The 18,756-nt window shown below is 41.9% G+C and overlaps 1 protein-coding gene across 1 annotated transcript; it reads right to left on the reverse strand.

Annotated features, from left to right (window-relative positions):
- Window positions 1-1,918: 1,918 nt before the first annotated feature.
- ZFP37 (ZFP37 zinc finger protein) lies at window positions 1,919-15,962 on the reverse strand. The gene is made up of 4 exons (XM_040481985.1): window positions 15,390-15,962; window positions 10,151-10,277; window positions 9,708-9,842; window positions 1,919-4,534 (listed from the first exon to the last, which is right to left on the reverse strand). Exons 1-4 carry the CDS (start codon window positions 15,945-15,947, stop codon window positions 2,994-2,996), a joined length of 2,361 nt encoding a protein of 786 aa, XP_040337919.1. The 5' UTR covers window positions 15,948-15,962; the 3' UTR covers window positions 1,919-2,993.
- Between the last annotated feature and the right edge of the window lie 2,794 nt (window positions 15,963-18,756).

An 18,756-nucleotide genomic window follows, 5' to 3' on the forward strand; every position in this document is an offset into this window, starting at 1 on the left:
AGCCCTCCAGTCAATTTTGACACATGCTATCATTTAAACTCACCTCTGTATGTCTATTTTCTTTCATTCTTCATCTCCCATAATTTTTTAGACATCCTTTCTTCAGTCATTGATGCTAACATTTAATTCCTTTTTTATCGTACACGCTGGCTTTCAAACACTTATTTCCACTGCTCAGGCATACATACCTATATTCCTCACTGTCCCAGGTATGGTACTATTATGGGTTCTCCACAAGGTGTGGGAAATTTGACCTAGTCATCACATGCAACTGTTTTATCCTTCTAAAAAGTACAGACTTTCCACAGCTCTGGAAAGTGAAGATTCATTCTGTGTTTGGTGCCAGGCTTCCACCTGGTTACAAATTACTGATGGAAAATGGCTTTCACATTGCGTTTTCCTTCTCTGAAAGTAAATAAGTTACTTAGAAATGAGGGTATAACATTCATGAGTTGATTTTTCAATACACACGTGTATATACACACACATTTCATTCTCAATACTTATATCTGTTAATTCTCTGAAGTGAGGAGATCAAGAAGGCAGGAATTTGAATGGGAAATATTTGCAAAGATGGCACTTAACCACATATTCGCTGAGGGGCCATCATTATACTAGCCTAGTATCCAGATGAAATATTTATTGAGCAGAACTGACCACTAAAAAAGTCTTGCTTATTAACCCGTATGTTTCTTCTGAAGAACAAATGAGGTAATGTAGTAAATGTGCTGTAAAAATGTAAAAGGGGACATACATGCCAAATATTATTATTACCTTATATTATGAAACCATTTTTGTGCTTAAGTCACTGTTTTTAGTGTAACAACTTAAATTTTAATACAATTCAGCTGTGTTTTTTATCTATGACTCGTGAATAAAAAATAATAATAATAGGGGCACCTGGGTGGCTCAGTCGGTTAAGTGTCCAACTTCAGCTCAGGTCAGGATCTCACAGTTCGTGAGTTCAAGCCCTGCAGCAGGCTCTGTGCTGATAGCTCAGAGCCTGGAGCCTGCTTTGGATTCTGTGTCTCCCTCTCTCTCTGCCCCTTCCCTGCTTGCGCTCTGTCTCTCTCTCTCTCTCAAATAAACATTAAAAAATTATTTTTAGGGGCACCTGGGTGGCTCAGTCGGTTGAGCGTCCGACTTCAGCTCAGGTCAGGATCTCACAGTTTGTGAGTTTGAGCCCCGTGTCGGGCTCTGTGCTGACAGCTCAGAGCCTGGAGCCTGTTTCAGATTCTGTGTCTCCCTCTCTCTGCCCCTTCCCCGCTCATGCTCTGTCTCTCTCTGTCTCTCAAAAATGAATAAACGTTAAAAAAATTTTTAATAAAAAATATTATTTTTAATTCAAAAAATAAATAAGTATGCAGTGGAAAATAGGTCCCATGTGCAAACTCAAATTGATCCATAGTACCCTCTGGAATGCATGCTTTTTTTTTTTAATGTTTACTTATTTTTGAGAGTGAGGGAGACACAGCATGAGCAGAGGAGGGGCAGAGAGAGAGGGAGACACAGAATCCGAAGCAGGCTCCAAGCTCTGAGCTGTCAGCACAGAGCCTGATGTGGGGCTCAAACCCACAAACTGTGAGATCATGACCTCAGCTGAAATTGGGCGCTTAACCAACTGAGCCACCCAGGTGCCCCTGGAATACATGCTTAAGAATGATTCTGAGGCCACGTCTAGATTCACTCAGAATGAGTGTGGTGACCCATTAGCAATGTTTGCTATTGGGCAAGAACAGGAAGTAGTGGCATTTGTTACAATACATTTGAAACCCCAGATTGAGGTGTTTGTATATACGTGCTCTGAATATGAGACAAAACGGAGTGACTGTTCAGAAAAGCACTTTCATTCACCTAAAATCAAAATTTATCTTCAGTCGTTTTAAAAAATAGCATATAGAAGAAACACAGTACAGAATTATAGTTGTAATTCATTATTTTAATAAAAGGACGTGTGTTTGATAGGAAAAGTCTTTGTGAATTCAATATCAAGTTTAATGCCATATCCTCAGATTCACCACCCTTCCTAGAAACTTTTACTTTGTAAACAACACCATGGAGTGGGCTCAGTGAAAATTTTAATCAGTGTTGATGTATGCATATTAAAAGGACTTTAGTTGTGAAAATAATACATTTACATTGTTCAAAAATTCATATACAGGATATAATAAAAAGGAGGTCTCCCTCCAGTCCCAGCTCCCATTCCTGTACTCCTGTGCTCATAGAAACCACTATAAGGTTTCTTATATATTTTTTCAAACCAAGTCTATTTACATACAAATATACGTATACATATATACACACATACATATATACACACACAGAGACAGGCAAATGCACACCCTTTTGTACAAAAGTGGGAACATACTATACACACAGTTCAGCAATCTGCTTTTTTCACTTAACGATGTATCTTGGACATCATTCCCCACCAGCACCTGTGCATCCTCAGCTGCTTTCATTTTTTGTCTTAATTTTCTGTTAATATTTTTTACATAAATAACCTTTAGGAAGTTTGCAGCTGATGCAGAAGCTAACAAAGACATTAAGAAAGAGAGAGGTGATAATATCAAAGATCAGGCTCATACCAGTGGCCACATACCTTTATACATGGAAATTAACAGATATGCAAATTAAATTCTCATATGCGGTGCTTAAGTACACAAAACTCAAGCAACTCAGGAATTTAGCATATGTAATTTGCTTCTCTACTGCTCTGATTTTTCAGCTTATTAACATTTTTAAAAGCTTTATATTTTGGTCTGAACACATAAATAATTAATAATTGAGAACTTTTAAAACAGTATTTTCTATAAAAGGTTGGTAGCAAGTTTAAACTCTCCATCCATTGCTTCCCTGTAAGATTCATTTTCAAATTCTCTCGTATGTAACGAGGTGTGACTTCTTATTAAAGGCTTTCTAACATCCTTAAAATTCAGACTTCTTCTAAGGTTAAATAAAACCTCTAGTTAAAAGGTTTTCCCAGATTAATTTCACTGAGATTTTTCTTCTGAATGAGTTTTCACGTGTTTGGTAAGGGATGCATTTTGTTTGAAAGCTTTTCCACATTCATTACATTCATAGGGTTTCTCTCCAGTGTGGGATCTCTGATGTATAACAAGTTGTGACTTTACATTGAAAGCTTTTCCACATTCATTACATTCAAAAGGTTTCTCCCCAGTATGAGTCCTCTGATGTACAATGAGATGTGACTTTTGGCTAAAAGCTTTCCCACATTCATTACATTCATAGGGTTTTTCCCCAGTATGAACTCTCTGATGTTGAGTAAGGCCTTCAATTTGTTTGAAGGCCTTTCCACATTGGTTACATTCAAAAGGACTTTCACCTGTATGAGTTCTCGTGTGGTAAGTAAGAGATGAGCTATGTCCAAATGCTTTTCCACATTCATTACATTTGTAGGGTTTCTCCTTAGTATGAGTTCTTTGATGTATAATGAGGTGTGACTTCTTGCTGAAAGCTTTCCCACATTCATTACATTCAAAGGGCTTCTCACCTGTATGAATTCTCATATGTTTAGTAAGGGACGAGCTATACTTAAAAGCCTTTCCACATTCATGACATTCATATGGTATTTCACCTGTATGAGTCCTCACATGTTCTGTAAGAGATGAGTTATACCTAAAGGATTTTCCACATTCCTTACATTCATAGGGCTTCTCACCTGTATGAGATCTTACATGTTGAATAAGGTTTGAGCTGTGTCTAAAGGTTTTCCCACACTCAGTACATTTATAGGGCTTTTCCCCAGTATGAACTCTCAGATGGTCAGTGAGGGCATGTTTATGACTGTGGGCTTTGCCACACTGAGTACACTCATATGGCTTTTCTCCAGTGTGAGTTCTCTGATGCACAACGAGGTGTGACTTTTGGCTAAAGGCTATCCCACATTCATCGCATTCATATGGTTTCTCCCCAGTATGAATTCTCTGATGGTCAGTGAGTCCTTGCTTGTGACTGAGAACCTTCCCACACTGATTACATTCATAGGGTTTGGCTTTAGCTTGAGTTTTGTCACACTTAGTAGATGAGCTACGGCTGGATGATTTCTCATGTTTCTTTCCAGTTTGAATTTTGTCGCATTTAGTATGGGATGAGCTATGATGAGATAATTTCTCATGTTTCTTGCCAGTTTGAGTTTTGTCATGCTTATTAGATAAGCTATGGTTGGATAATTTCTGTTTCTTTCCAGTTTGATTTTTGTTTTTCTTTGTATCAGGTAAGCTATGGCTGAAAGATTTCTTGTGCTCTTTAGTTACATTAGGTTTCTTTTTTGCATAGTTTCTTATATGACCAAGTAAGTCTAAATTCTGTTTCAAACTCTTTCCATGTGAATCAAATTTAAGCTTTCTTTTTGAAGGAACATGTTTTGTACTCACATTTATTTCCCCCAATGAGCTACATTCATGGCCTTTCTTCTTAGTCAGACTTTTTTTCTTGAATGCAACTTCCCTAAGGAGTTTGTTTTGAGATTCCTGGTGATTCACTAGCTGGTCGTTATCTTGCTGGACTTCTTCTAAAATGGAATTCAATGAGACATTCTTATGAATCTTTTCACTCTCATATTTTGAACTACAACTTATAAAACAAATGCCCTATTGTGGGGTTGAATCTTTATTCAAGCTTCACATCCCAAGGTGAATGAAATATCAAATGTAAATGTCCCTAAGCTTTTGGACTTGAGGGGAAAGTGCTGTAGGGAGCACTTCCAAGTGCTTATCCAAGAAAAGATAATTGACAATAGCAATTAGAAAAAATTTTGCCCGTTTACAAATATAACCTTGTAACCTGGGATAGATGATAAGATAAACTGAAGGACCAGTGACTAGGTAATAGATGAAGTTAAAAGAGCTTGTGATTGTAGTTGGTATTTTTTGAGGTTTCTCCACAGCCCAAGCTTCCCAGCTTTGATAACTGCCAATTCATTCACAGTATTTGGCTCCCACAGCCTGTACTACATTAATTCAGCTCTCTATGGTCACAATTGGAGACACATCTGGCTCAATCCAAAGTGTCCAATATGAGTCTTCCTCCTAAATATTTAGACTCTAGTTTGTCTCCATTGGGTTTTTATAATGATATAAAACGAGTAATAGTAAAGTCATATCTTCCCTGTGTAAACAGAAAGTTCATCAGTATGAAGAACGAAGCATACATCCACAAAGAAGCAGAGATGTTAGATCACATGTTCTCAAAGGGACCATTTATCTAATCCCAATTCTGGATGGCTTTCCAGTTCCTAGTTCTAATCCCTGGTAGGGTCAGGCTGACATATCCACCTTTAGGTTACAAGAGATAAATCTAAGTCCTTATAGTAAATTCCTCGATTTACTTAGGCTAGCCTGAGTAAATTTTTGTTACTGCCCTCCAAAGAGCCAAAATAGAGAAAATAAGGGAAGTCTACCAAGAAATACTGAACAGCTTATAGGTGACTAAGGGAATAAGCAGGAAAGGGTGTTCCAGTGCTACCACCTACGATCAATATAATAATGACATTCCTGTACTAAAACAAACAAACAACCAAAAAACCCCCGAAAAACTAAAAAACCAACCAAACAAAAAACCCTACAGTTTCTGAGTCCCCTGATGCTTTTACCATGATAAAATTCATAGAAATGAGACTTCTCATAGAAATGAGATTTACACCATTTAGAGTTACAATGTACACATGTATCTGTTTTCCAACAGTTTGCTATGGAGCATACCTTTGTTTCTGTCAGGTCACTCTACTAATTACTAATCATAAATTTTAAGCTTATTCCCAGCTTTAAGTGATTGTTCACATCCTTCCTTCCACCCGTTATACAATTACACATTTTAAGATACCTTCCCAGTGTGTGTTTTCCTTCTCTGAGTCCACCACCCACACTGACACATGGAGGCAATTATGTTTGTACCATTATGATCCAAACTCTGGTTGAAAACAATTGATTGAACAGTGGTAAACATAGGGCCCAAACTAGACCAATACTATTCTTTCTCCTAAGAATTTAGAATTGAAATTCAAAGACCTCTTATAGCTAGGTATGGATATGACATGTGTAAAAATCCAAAAACTTAAGAGTTGGGACTACCATTTTGAGGCAGCTTTCTTCAGTTATGTGTGTGGAAAAGCAGAAAAAGCTTTAGGATGGGAATTAAACAGACTCAAAGAGAGAAACAGATGTAAGAGTCTCAAAGAATATAAGAAACTGAACAGCTGCCTTGGTCATAAAGGAACAACACATGGATAAAGTGAAAACCGGGATCAAACAGAAAAGAGTTTTAGTATTTGGATATAAGCCAGGAAACACCATTACTTTCATGGAGGACTTTGAAGAGATTAGTTCCCATGGGGTAAAAAAAATCAATTTTTGTAGGTATAGATATAGTGGTATAGATATAACAGGGTAGAGTTGCCAGCTGCTTTTTCCTTTAGGAAACTTTAAGTGGTACAAGCATTTTGGGGGAAAGGGTAGAACAAGAGCAAGACAAAGGCAGCCTCTTCCAATGTGCAAGGATTCTGGAGAGGATAGAGGCAAATCTTCTGGGAAGAAAGGGATCAAAACTCAAACCTTTCCCCTTGAGGTGTAACATTATAAGAACCTCTTATAATGATGAAGATTGGCCAGCAGGAAAAAATATAAAGCACTATGAGAGAAATTCACCATGAGGGGAAAAGATAGAATCTGAACTAGTGAAATGGTATAATAATAGGGTAATAATAAAAGAGTTGAGTCTGACAGAGCATATGATTACAATTGTGAGCTTATCCTGGGGCGCCTGGGTGGTTCAGTCGGTTAAGCGTCCAACTTCGGCTCAGGTCATAAACTCGCGGTCTATTGAGTTTAAGCCCCGCGTCAGGCTCTGTGGTGACAGCTCAGAGCCTGGAGCCTGCTTCCAATTCTGTCTGTCTGTCTGTCTGTCTCTCTCTCTCAAAAATAAATAAACATTAAAAAAAAAAAAAAAGACTGTAAGCTTATCCTGAATGTGAGAGAGTAACTAACACTTGAATTTTAAGCTAAAATGACTGAAGTATATAGCTCAATAGACTCAGCAAATCATTGGAAGGAATAGAACAGTCTTTCCTTGAAGCAATTCCAAGTACTATATAGGAAACTGAACTGAGAAGAAAGTCACTATAGCAATGACAAAGATGTATTAAATGATTCAGTATTATTTTTTAGTTGCAACACCAAGTAACAGTGAGAAAAGTAAACACAGCCAAAATTGGAGCCACTAATGGATGGATCGAAAACTCCATGAGGTCCCTTCATTCGCCATTTGAAGGACTAGTCCTTCTGGTTTCAAGAATTTGTGGAGAGCTGGAAAATTCAGAGGACACTTCAAAATATACTGTAAACATTCTGCTAAGTTGGGGGCTATAGTGATGTAAATAATAAGTGAATATTTTAATATTTGGTGGCAACACCTAAGATGAATTACTTAAAAAATGGATTCAACAAATCAGCCTAAGAATTAGAACAATTTAGGTATGAGATAATGTAAAGCTAATTTGGGTGATGTCCGTGAGAAGTGAAGAAAGCAAACAAACAAATCAGGAACTGAAGAGAGGATAGAAAAAGAGAAGGCAGAGAGCAAAGATGCACCGGAACTCCATGGTAGACAGGCCTTAAATCAAAGTAGACCCAGGGCACCTGGGTGGCTCAGTAGGTTAAGGGTCCGACTTCCACTCAGGTCATGTTCTTGCAGTTCGTGAGTTCGAACCCCACGTCAGGCTCTGTGCTGACAGCTCAGAGCCTGGAGCCTGCTTCAGATTCTGTGGCTCCCTCTCTGCCTGCCCCTTCCCCCCTCCTCTCTCTCAAAAATAAAATAAACGTTAAAAAAATTTTCAAAGTAGACCCTGATAAAAATATGGAAGGTGAAAGGAAGCTCTAATTTAGAAAGAAATATAAAGCTTTCCATTTCTGACACTCTGAGAATGAGCTTTCCTGTAAAGTAGGTAAAAATATGAGTGCAACACAAAGAAACTGGAGATTTATCTGGACAAGATAAATTTTTCTTGAAAGTCACCCATGTAGAATAAGTAGCTTGTATTTGCACAAATGATTCTTTTGAGGAAAATACAATAGAAAAAAAAAAAAAGAACAGAGAGCAGGAGACAAAACCTTAGGGATACTTCAGCAAGTGGAAAGAAGAGAATCTGGTGAAATAAATGTAAAGAAGCACTTAGAAGATCAGATTTAAGTGGTATATAATTTAAGCTAAGTAGGCAAGAATTTCATGCTGATCGAAACTATTAAAATATGCGCTGGAAGGTAAGCAGGGGTTACTTTAAAGCCAGAAATTTACATAGAGACACAAAATCTGTAGGATTTGACTGTAGAGGTTAAGGAGCAAATGGAAATGATGATTCATTATAGACCACAGGTCTGGAGCATTTTCACAGTGAAAGAAGGGAAGTGGAAAGTAATTAAAGGCAGGGAGCATCATGCCAAGAGATTTGGAAAGAGGATGGACCCAAGAAGGTTTGAACACATAAGGAGAGAAATATATCATGGAGTCCCAGAATTTGACTGGATGAAGGAAAATATACTGAAGATATTAGTAAAAAAGGAGATAATAAAAAACAGCACTGCTTTAAACAAGGTAAGCAGTGATGGGACTTTGAGAACAGCTAACAGGAGTCACTGCTCCTCCTGGAAGCTGAGCAATGGAGAGCATAAATGAGGAAAGATGACTGACTATATATGGAAAGGTCAGTTAGGCATCTGAGGTATGGTATCAAAGGTTCAGAACTCTAGTTGTCACCTTTTTCCTACCACAATATGAATGGTGTGGCATACTGTATTACTGTTCCCTGTGGAAAGATTGTACCTCCCAGGCCCCTGCATGCCACTTGAATCCTCCTGGAGAAGGGCTGTCCATTCCTACCCTGCTGAGCTTAGGAGTGGCCAGGTGATCTGCTCTAACCAATTAGCCAATAAAATGTGAGCAGAAAGAGACATCTACCACTTCCATTCAGTAGTTTTAAGTCAACAAGTGGTTCTACTCATTCTTCTTTCCTTGTGACATGAGAGCAGGATTTACCAAATAGGGGCTGCTCTTTCGATGTAGGTCCTAAGGATAATGTGGAATAGGGCTACAGCATGAGCAAGAAACAAATCTTTCTTGTTGGAAGCCACTGAGATTTGGGGGTCATTCCTTAATGGAGCATAACTTAGCCTAAGCTAACTGATGCAAGTGGTATAAGCAAACCCCCATACGTGAACACAGGCTTACAACTACAGTGAACCTCATATGAGAACCTCACACGTAGACAGGTTCACAGACAGAAGAGATATTAGAATCTCCAAGGTTAGAGAATCTTTGTAGTTTGAACTCCTTCTCCCCCAGGAGAGGATATTTTTCAACTGCTACTCCTGGTTAAGAAAGAAAGGTCTCAAATATTTAAGATTTTAAAAATAAATTATTCATTGGGTTGGCTGGGTGGCTCAGTCGGTTAAGCGTCCGACTTTGACTCAGGTCATGATCTCACGGTTCATGAGCCCCGCATCAGGCCCTCTGCCGTCAGAGCGGAGCCTGCTTCGGATCCTCTGTCTCCCTCTCTCTCTGCCCCTCCCCTGCTCATGCTCACTCCCTCTCAAAAATAAACATTAATAAATAAATAAATAAATAAATAAATAAATAAATAAATAAATAAATCATTGAAGAATTGCAAAGTCACCACCAAAAAACTAGGAACTTACTTCCATTGGTTCCTATTTGCTTGGGTCTTGCTATTTCACTGGGACCACCTTGTCTAGGTTTTTTGCCCTTCCCCAACCATGGCTCTTCTCCTTTTTCCAACTTGGAGATCATGCCTGGTTTGGGAGCTTGATAACCTGCTCACGAGAAATGGTACAAATTGAGTGTTAGGAAAACAAACATCCCAGAAATCAAACGCTAATATTTGGACTTCAGAGCCTTGAAAGAATTAAGAATATACGGCTTCTTAAATTTCACAATGGCTGCCCATGTACCCTATCCAAGGAGATCTTCCATTTTGGAGACAGGGGCACAGTATCTTGAGTTGTACCCAAAAGGGATCACAACTCTTTGATTCATAATAACCATGGCCAAATTTATCAAGAACTTCAGAGAGAAGGTATCACCATGCACACATTTTGAATTATGAAAGAACTGTCCTTACCCATTGAGGCAAGGTTGCTGTAGTTCTCCAGCATCACATCCTTATACAGGTTCCTCTGGACAGGATCTAGTTGCTCCCATTCCTTCTGGGTAAAAGCCATAGTCACATCTTTGAATGTTACTGATCCCTGTAATAGCAATACTTCTATTCAGTCTAATGTTATTCACATTAGTGAGTGATTTGGACAAGATAATAATGATTTGTTCTTAGCTCAACCATTCAATTTGATCATGATGTTATAGTGGATACTAATTCTTTACTCAATTACGCATTTTTTGAGAGGCAAAAATCATATTAAGAAATGTCCCTATTATGGACTGAATGTTTGAGTATCCCCAAAATTCATACGCTGAAACCCTCCCCTCCAATGTGATGGTATTAGGAGATAGGGCCTGCAGGAAGTAATTAGAATGGGATGAGTTCATGAGGGTGGAGTCTCCATGAATAGGATTAATGCCCATATAAGAGTCACAAGACAGCTTGCTTCCTCTCTCTGCTCCTTCTGCCAAGTGAGGGTACAAGACGTCTGCAACCTGGCAGTTGGTCTCACCAGATTCCAACCAGGCTCACACCCTATCTTGGACTTCTCGCCTCCAGAACTGACAGCAGTAAATTTCCGCTGTTTATAAGCTACTCAGTTGATGGTACTTCATTGTAGCAGCCCAAACTGACTAAAACAGTCCCACTTGTGAATTTGTTTATTCAAGAGGATAAAGAGTGAAAAAAGTCATACAATTATCAGAGAGAAAGACAATTACCAAAACAAACAGAATCAGTCTTTACCTTTTCTTCTATAACAAAAAACAGTGGAATAGTGTTTATGAGGTAGAAGAATTGAGATCCTTGATTTTTAGAACCAGCCAAAAAATCACCTATATTTGGAAGCAAAAGTAATGTATTTTAGGCATGTAAGGATGCAGAAAATATAATACGTATATATTTTAGAAATAAAGAAAAGGAGAGGGACAGGGAAGGAGGAGGAGGAGAAGAAAAGGAGTGATTTTTAAAAGAAGGAAAAGTGAATCAGAATAAAGATTTCAAGATTGGGAAGGACATAATGTACAAGAAAGAGCTGTGAATAATAAAACCAGTCAAATGTCTAGTTACATCCAAGTAACTTGATAATCTTCTTGTACAACTGTTACAAAAGTCATTAAAATCAAGAGTCGTGACTTAGGGGCACCTGGGTGGCTCAGTCGGTTAAGTGTCTGACTTTGGCTCAGGTCATGATCTCGCCGTCCATGAGTTCAAGCCCCGCATCAGGCTCTGTGCTGACAGCTCGGAGCTTGGAGCCTGCTTAGGATTCTGTGTCTCCCTCGCTCTCTGCCCCTCCCCCACTCGTGCTCTGTCTCTCAGAAATAAATAAACGTTAAAAAATTAAAAAAAAAAAAAGAGGCGTGACTTAAGAAAATAAACAGGAATATAACTGGTAAGGGTGGGGGATGGGGAGAAATTAAAGCATGTTTAAGATCTCTTATTAGGCAGGTGAGAGGAGGAGACACAGCTACTGGAGAAGTTTGCCACTAATGAATACACGCTTGAACAGATTTGTTTCACATTGAAAAATAACTCCCTACCTCCATAGACCACCAATCAATTAGCTGTGTATGTCACCAATCTCTGACCTGACAAACCTCCAGTCATGGACATCTAAGAAGTCCCATCATTGACTGTCACTGGCCTCTCAATCACTGAGAGACTGATCCCAACAAAGTCCCCTATCAGTAACAGCAACAAATCTCCCCAGACGCCCCCACACACTCCAATCACAAAATCCCACAGGTCTCTCAACTATGGATACCTAAAGAACACATCAGTCTCTTCTCTGATGCAACCCCAAATCCCGACTCTACCAGTCTCCAATCACTGACGCCAACAGACCTCCACCAACAGTGGCGTTTACAGAAACCCGAATCAGTACCAGCCAACTTCACTATACCTTCAATCTCTTTAGCCATTCCCTTCACCTGCTTGCTTTGCCTGAAATCTACCTTCTCCTGAGGATCCTGCTCCCTTACAACGCTCCCTGCTGGAGGTTATTTGGTTTGGCCCAACCATCACTCGTGTATGTCACGGCCTGAAGATGAGGTCAACGATAACTTTCAACTATTCTTCATTCATCCTTCAAAATCCCTATCATGTTTAGAGTATCACCAGACTTCAACCCATTAACCCTCCATTTCAACGATTAACTAGAAGAACTCACAGCCTCGCCATATAGTTGTACTCAGAGCTACGATGTAGTACAGCTAAGAAAAGGTGCATGGGGTGAAGTCTAGAGGAAGCCAGGCACAAGTATCCAAGAGTCCTCTTCCAGTGGAGTCACACAGGACACACATGATTCCTCCAGAAATAAATCGTGAGAACACGTGTGAAATGGTGTTTCCCAAGGAAGCGCCGTAGAGACTCAGTGGCACTCACGGGCACCCTCTGCCTGGCACACACAAAAGTCCCAGGTCCCCAGAAGGAAATCAGGAGTTCAGCATAAACCGCATTGTTTACATCGTTTAGTTAATTAAATGTTTTATTTATTTTTGAGACAGAAAGAGACAGTGGGCGGGAGGAGGGGAGGGGCAGAGAGAGACACACACACAGAATCTGAAGCAGGCTCCAGGCTCAGAGCTGTCAGCACAGAGCCTGACGCGGGGCTCAAACTCATGGATTGTGAGATCATGACCTGAGCCGAAGTCGGACGCTTAACCGATGGAGCCACCCGGGCGCCCCTACATAGTTTAGTTCAGGCACGGGGAGCCACTTTTATCATTTCTGGGAATGGTGCAAAGCCTACTGCAGTCTAAGTTCTCAGATGTCAGCCAAAGGTCAACCTTGCAAGCAGGCTTTTCTAAGGACAGCTGTTAGGGGCCACTTATGTCAACTCTTCCGCACAGTAATTCTGCCTCATTCACTGCAAACCTGAACACCAGCCTCCTCTTCCCTACAGCTCCTCCACTAACTGCATCAATGCAGAAGAGCCCTTCCACACCCTGGCCTTTCTCTTTCCTGACTCCAACAATCTTTTCTTCTACCCAAACTCAGCCACTGATACGTCACCCAGGCATTCTTTAGACCCTTGCCACATACATTACAGCACCTCTACTTAAAACACTGAAATCTCTACTTAAAACACTGTCCTGCCAGCTTACTTCTTCTAGTACCTTCCATGTCAATATTTCTCCAAATACATTCGGCCCTCATACCCATCAATCCTAGCCATTTTTTCACAATCTTCCATTGCCACGCAGCCTTACTTTTCACCTGTCCCGTTTAGATTTAGTTCTAACACCATACACACTCCACGGAAAACAGCTTTCACTTCCTTGCCCCTCTTCTTCTCCACTGTACTTCCCTAGCAAAGCCTCAAACTTAAACCCAACTTAATCTCTGCCTGCAACCTTGCAGTTAAACACTCCAAAAGAAAAAAGTCAAACAACTGTGCTGACTGGACTCACTTCAAATTATTGCACATATCTCAAATGGGCACCCAATACTGAGAGCTTCCTGTTCATCTTTCCAAGATGATTATTCCAAACATTCTCCTCTTTCTCTCTGAAATCTGCAGCACCTACTCCTTTCCCACTGTCAGCTGATGAATTTGCCTCACACTTTCAAAGACAAAATAAATGTACGTGAACAAGAACTACCTTGCCTTGTTACCACCAATTCCACCAATCTGTTTCCAAACCCCTATCATCTGTCTCCTTTCTGTTGAAATGGAAGACGTGTCCCTTCTGTCACTGAAGGCCAGTTTCTCCACTTATGCTTTGGATCCTATCCTCAACTGCTTTCTTGAGGAGTTCACCCCCTGCAATTAACCTCTCTCTTTTGTGCCACCTATCTTTCCCTTTCTACTGAATCGTTCCTATTGACATACAAAGTTGCCTTAATATCATTCATCCAATGAAAACTGTCTCTTAATCACATGTCCCATCCAATGCCAATTTATTTGCTCCTTTTACCAGCAAAACTCCTGGTGTTGTCTATACTCTGTCTCTATTTCATCACCTCCATTCTTTCGACTCATTCCAACAGGATTTTACCCTCATCGCTCCACGAAAAAAACCTCTTCTTAATCAAAATAACCATTGAGCTACATCTTGCCAAAGTCAAATTCTCTGCAGTGATAAGTCTGGGACTCACAAGAGCTTATGACACAACTGACTCGCATGGTCTTGAAAAGCTTTCTTCTTTAAGCTTCTTTGACACCACATTTACAATTTTCATCATATCTCAGTGGCTACTCCTCACTCTCCCTCTTTTTCTGTTCTTTTCCAAACCTCTAAATGTAGGAGTGACCCAGAGCTCTGTCCTTGGTCCCTCTTTTCTTCTCTATCTGCGTCCTCTCTGCAGGTGACCTCATCCAATCTTATGGCTTCAAGCACCATCTTTATGCTTGACGTCTTTCATTATGAATTCTCCAGCTCACACCTCTCCGAATTCTAGATTCATGCATCTAATGACTATTCAACATCTCTACTTGGGCATGTAATGGGCGTCTTGATGTGGCCAAAGCAGAACCACTGTCATCCACTTCTGGCTCCCATTTATATCCACCAAATCTGGTCGTCTTCAACACAACCCTTTCGCAGAAAAAGGAAGCACCCTTTATCCGGTTCCTCAAGCCAAAAGTCTAGATGTAAAATCTTGATTCTTCTCTTCCCCCATGTTTCATATCAGCTCATCAGGAAGTCCTACTGGCTCATCTCTAGATGTATTCTGAATCTGATTTTTCATTCCCTTGCTACGACCCTATTCTAAACCATCATCATCGCTTCCCTTTCACTACTCAATAAACCGCTAAAGGACCTCTGCACACAGACAGGGACAGTCTGGTCTCCAACTACCACAGGCACCGTAATAGACTCCCATAGACCACACATTGCCACACACCTCCCCAATCTCTGACACACCACGAAGCCATTTCTGATCCCCACAGCCTTCCAAACCATGGCCTTTCGGGCCACCCCGCCCCCACCCCGCCCCCCGCCATCACTGCCATCGCAGATACCTCGAAACACGGATTTCCTTAAACTGTGGCACCCACGGACCGCGCAGGCCCCCCATCACTGCCCCACAGATTCCCCCAGCACGCTGACCACCCCTCCCCACGCCAGAAGACCCTCCAGCCTCGCCTCCAATTCCCAAATCGCTCCTCTCAGAGACGGCGGCCACCCTCCAATCACGGACCCCCAACTAGCCCACCGCGGACCGCCCGACCGCCCCGCCCCGCCATCGCACTCACCGCGGCGCTGCCCCCCGGCTCCGACACGGCCATCTCCGCGGCACACCCGGCCCCTTCGGCCGTTCCCGCACCCCTCCTCCGGCCCACGCTCTCCTGCTTTGTGAGGATCGGGTCGCAGGCGGAGGCCGACATGGCGGCTGCTCGAAGCGCGGCCTTAGCGAGCCCGGCGCCTGCGATGGCGGCGCCCCTGGGTATCGCGGGAGGGCGCGGCCATCTTGACCGAGGCTCCGCCGTACAGCGGGGGCTTCGCGCTCCCGGCGCGCGCGCGGGCGGGTGGCCCCGGGACGCCGCGGAGGGTCCCGAGAGCTGAGATGCGAGGCGGCGGGAAGCGTGCTCAGGTACCCACTGCACGGTGCCTCGCGGCGCTCGACACTCCAGCCCCGGCGTCCGGAGGCTCGGCCACGCAAATGCAGAATTCGGAGTCGCCTTTCTGAATCCGGCACTGCAGCCGGTTGCCGGGAACCCCGCAATCACGAGGCCCAGCGCGGGATCCAGACAGCCAGGATAGCAAGAGAGATTGAGGAGGAAGGAGAAAAGGCCCGATCGCTCAGACACCATTGTTTTATAGGGAGAGCGCACTAATCGTCCAAATACACGTCTTTACCTTTACGGTATAAGAACAATGAGGGGAAAAAATGAAGCAGCAGGTTCAATGAACACATCACTCCTCAGTGAGGTCAGCTGAAGCCAAATAATCAAGCAATTAGAGCAGAAATAATTTCTCAATAAGCTATTTGGTGTACCGACGCCGTTCATTTAACAATTATGTGTTGAGCTTTTACTTTGTGCCGGCTAAGTTGCTGTGCTATGCTAGGTAATGGGGAAAGAGTGGAGACCCAGATGGAAACAGCCTTTGTTCGCCCTGATGGAATTTACAATGGGGCAGCGGGCTTGTGAAGTTATCCCAAATATGTGGTTGCTTTTTCCAGAGTCAAACGCACCTTCCATTTAGATGAGTGAACAATTAGTTATCCCTCAGCACTGGCTGCATCGCGGGCTCAATCTTTAGTCTGAATACAATTCTCAGTGCACCTTCGCTGAGCTCATGAGACTCCTTAGGCCACCTAATTTCAGGACAGTTTTCTGCCTAGTCTCCCCATCCTATTATTGAAAAAGTTTTTCTAACAATAATTTGTTGTTGTTGTTCCACAAATCACAGTGGTGTGTTTCTCATTTATTTTCCAACTATCCCAACAATGCTTTCCCTAGACTTGTGGCATCGATTCTAGAGCCTAGCAAAGTATGTTGTAAATATTGTGATAGGCAGAATTCTAATATGGCCCCCATTATCTCTGCCCCTGTTATCACACCTTTAAGAGATCCCCTCTCTTTCAGGAACCTGTGATCTCATACCCATATAAGATCTCAAATGAGTTGACTTTGAGTTCATAAAAAAGTGGAGATGATTCTGGGTGGACCTGACCTAATCAGGTGAGCCCTTGAAAGAGACTGGACCCTTCCTGAAGTCAGAAATTACAAATAGGAACAGGCCTGCAGAGGGGCCACACAGCAAGAACCTGAAATCAGCCACTCAGAGCTGAGAGTGGTTTTTGGTCTACAACGAGCAAGACAACAGGACCTCAGTCCTCAACAGCAAGGAAATGATTTCTACTAACATTCTGAGGGAGCTAACAAGCATATCTTTCTCTAGTGGAGTCTTTAGTACACAACTCAGCCAGCAGCTTGAATTGAGCTTTGTGTGACCTCGTGTGGGGAATCCAGCCATGCCACCATCAGACTTCTGACCTACTGCAACACTGAGATAATAAATTTGTGTTATTTTTGAGAGAGACAGAGACAGAGTGTGAGTGGGGGAGGGGCAGAGAGGAGGGAGACACAGAATCCAAAGCAGGCTCCAGACTCTAGGCTGTCAGCACAGAGCCCAAAGTGGGGCTCGAACTAATGAATCACATGAACCAAGAGATCATGACCTGAGCCAAAGCCCGACGCCCAACCGACTGAGCCACCCAGGTGCCCCTGATCATTTCTTATGCAGCAAAGACTCAGTGAAAAGTGAAGGCGGGGGTGCCTGGGTGGCTCAGTTGGTTAAGTATCCGACTCCAGCTAAGGTCATCATCTCACAGTTTGGGAGTTCAAGCCCTATATCCGGCTCTGTGCTGACAGCCCAGAGCCTGGAGCCTGCTTCGGAATTTGTGACTTCCTCCCTCTCTGCCTCTCTCCCACTCACACTCTCTCTCTGTCTCTCAAAACTTAAAATAAATGTTAAAAAAAAAAAAAAAGGGACACAGCCCTCTTCCCTGTGTTCCAGACTGAGCATTTTTCTGTCCTTGTACCCTGGGTGTGAGCAGTTCCTTCCCATGCTCCTCAAATACAGTCCTTACTTAAATTGATCCGATGTTACAGTCCCAGTGTTCCAATATTTACATTAAAAAAATAGCTCTCTAGCGTCTGCGTGGCTCAGTCGGTTAAGTGTTTGACTTCAGCTCAGGTCATGATCTCAGGATTTGTGAGTTCCAGTCCATTGTCCAGCTCTGTGCTGACAGCTCAGACCCTGGAGCCTGCTTGGGATTCTGTTTCCCTCTACTTCTGCCCCTCCTCTGCTCACGCTCTGTTTCTCTCCCTCTCTCAAAAATAAATAAACATTAAAAGAAAAAAACTTAAAAAAAAAATAGCTCTTTCTATCTGCTTACAGCTAGTTCAGAAAGAAGAGAGCCAGGCCAGTTTCTGTGGGCTTATGACCTGGTATTCCTTAACATATTGAAACAAATTCCAACAAATCTATACATGTAATGCTGTTCTAAATTGGAACAGTTCTCCAAGCCCCCCTAATTCTAGTAACTGACCAGTATTCCTCAGATACCCTTTGGGGAGCACAGTATTGAGAGAAAGAAATGGGTGGAAAAGATAGGAGAAACAGGATAAGGATATTCGCTGCACTAAACAGGAGGGAGAGCAAGGAAGAGACTATGGCAAAGACAAAATGAGGTAGTAAAGTCACTTGGTGGGAATAGGATGGTGACCAGAAACTCTTCAACTTAGAAAAAAAGTTCCATCATTTCTCCACATGGCAGAGTGAGTCCATTGCCTAATTCAGGACAAATAGGAAAAAAGAACATCTTACAATTAATTTAATTCTGTAAATACAATAAGGATCAATTGTGGATTGCTATTTACACGAGAGTTTCTGTACATGGTAAGACATTTTCAAGTGAGTAAAAAAGTCATAATATCAAAGAGACCCCTGGAAAAGTGTCTCTGCTTCGGATCAACTCTATTATTTCCTTTGCTATCACCTGACCTTACCGGATATATATTTTTTAGGTACCTGAGTTTCTAACTCTGTCTCCTAAATTAGCCTGTATGTTACTTCTTAACTATGTAGAATTTCTTACCATAGTCTCTAGGA

This window comes from Herpailurus yagouaroundi, unplaced genomic scaffold (assembly GCF_014898765.1).
Source record: "Herpailurus yagouaroundi ecotype Mexico unplaced genomic scaffold, PumYag 160, whole genome shotgun sequence".
NCBI lineage: Eukaryota > Metazoa > Chordata > Mammalia > Carnivora > Felidae > Herpailurus > Herpailurus yagouaroundi.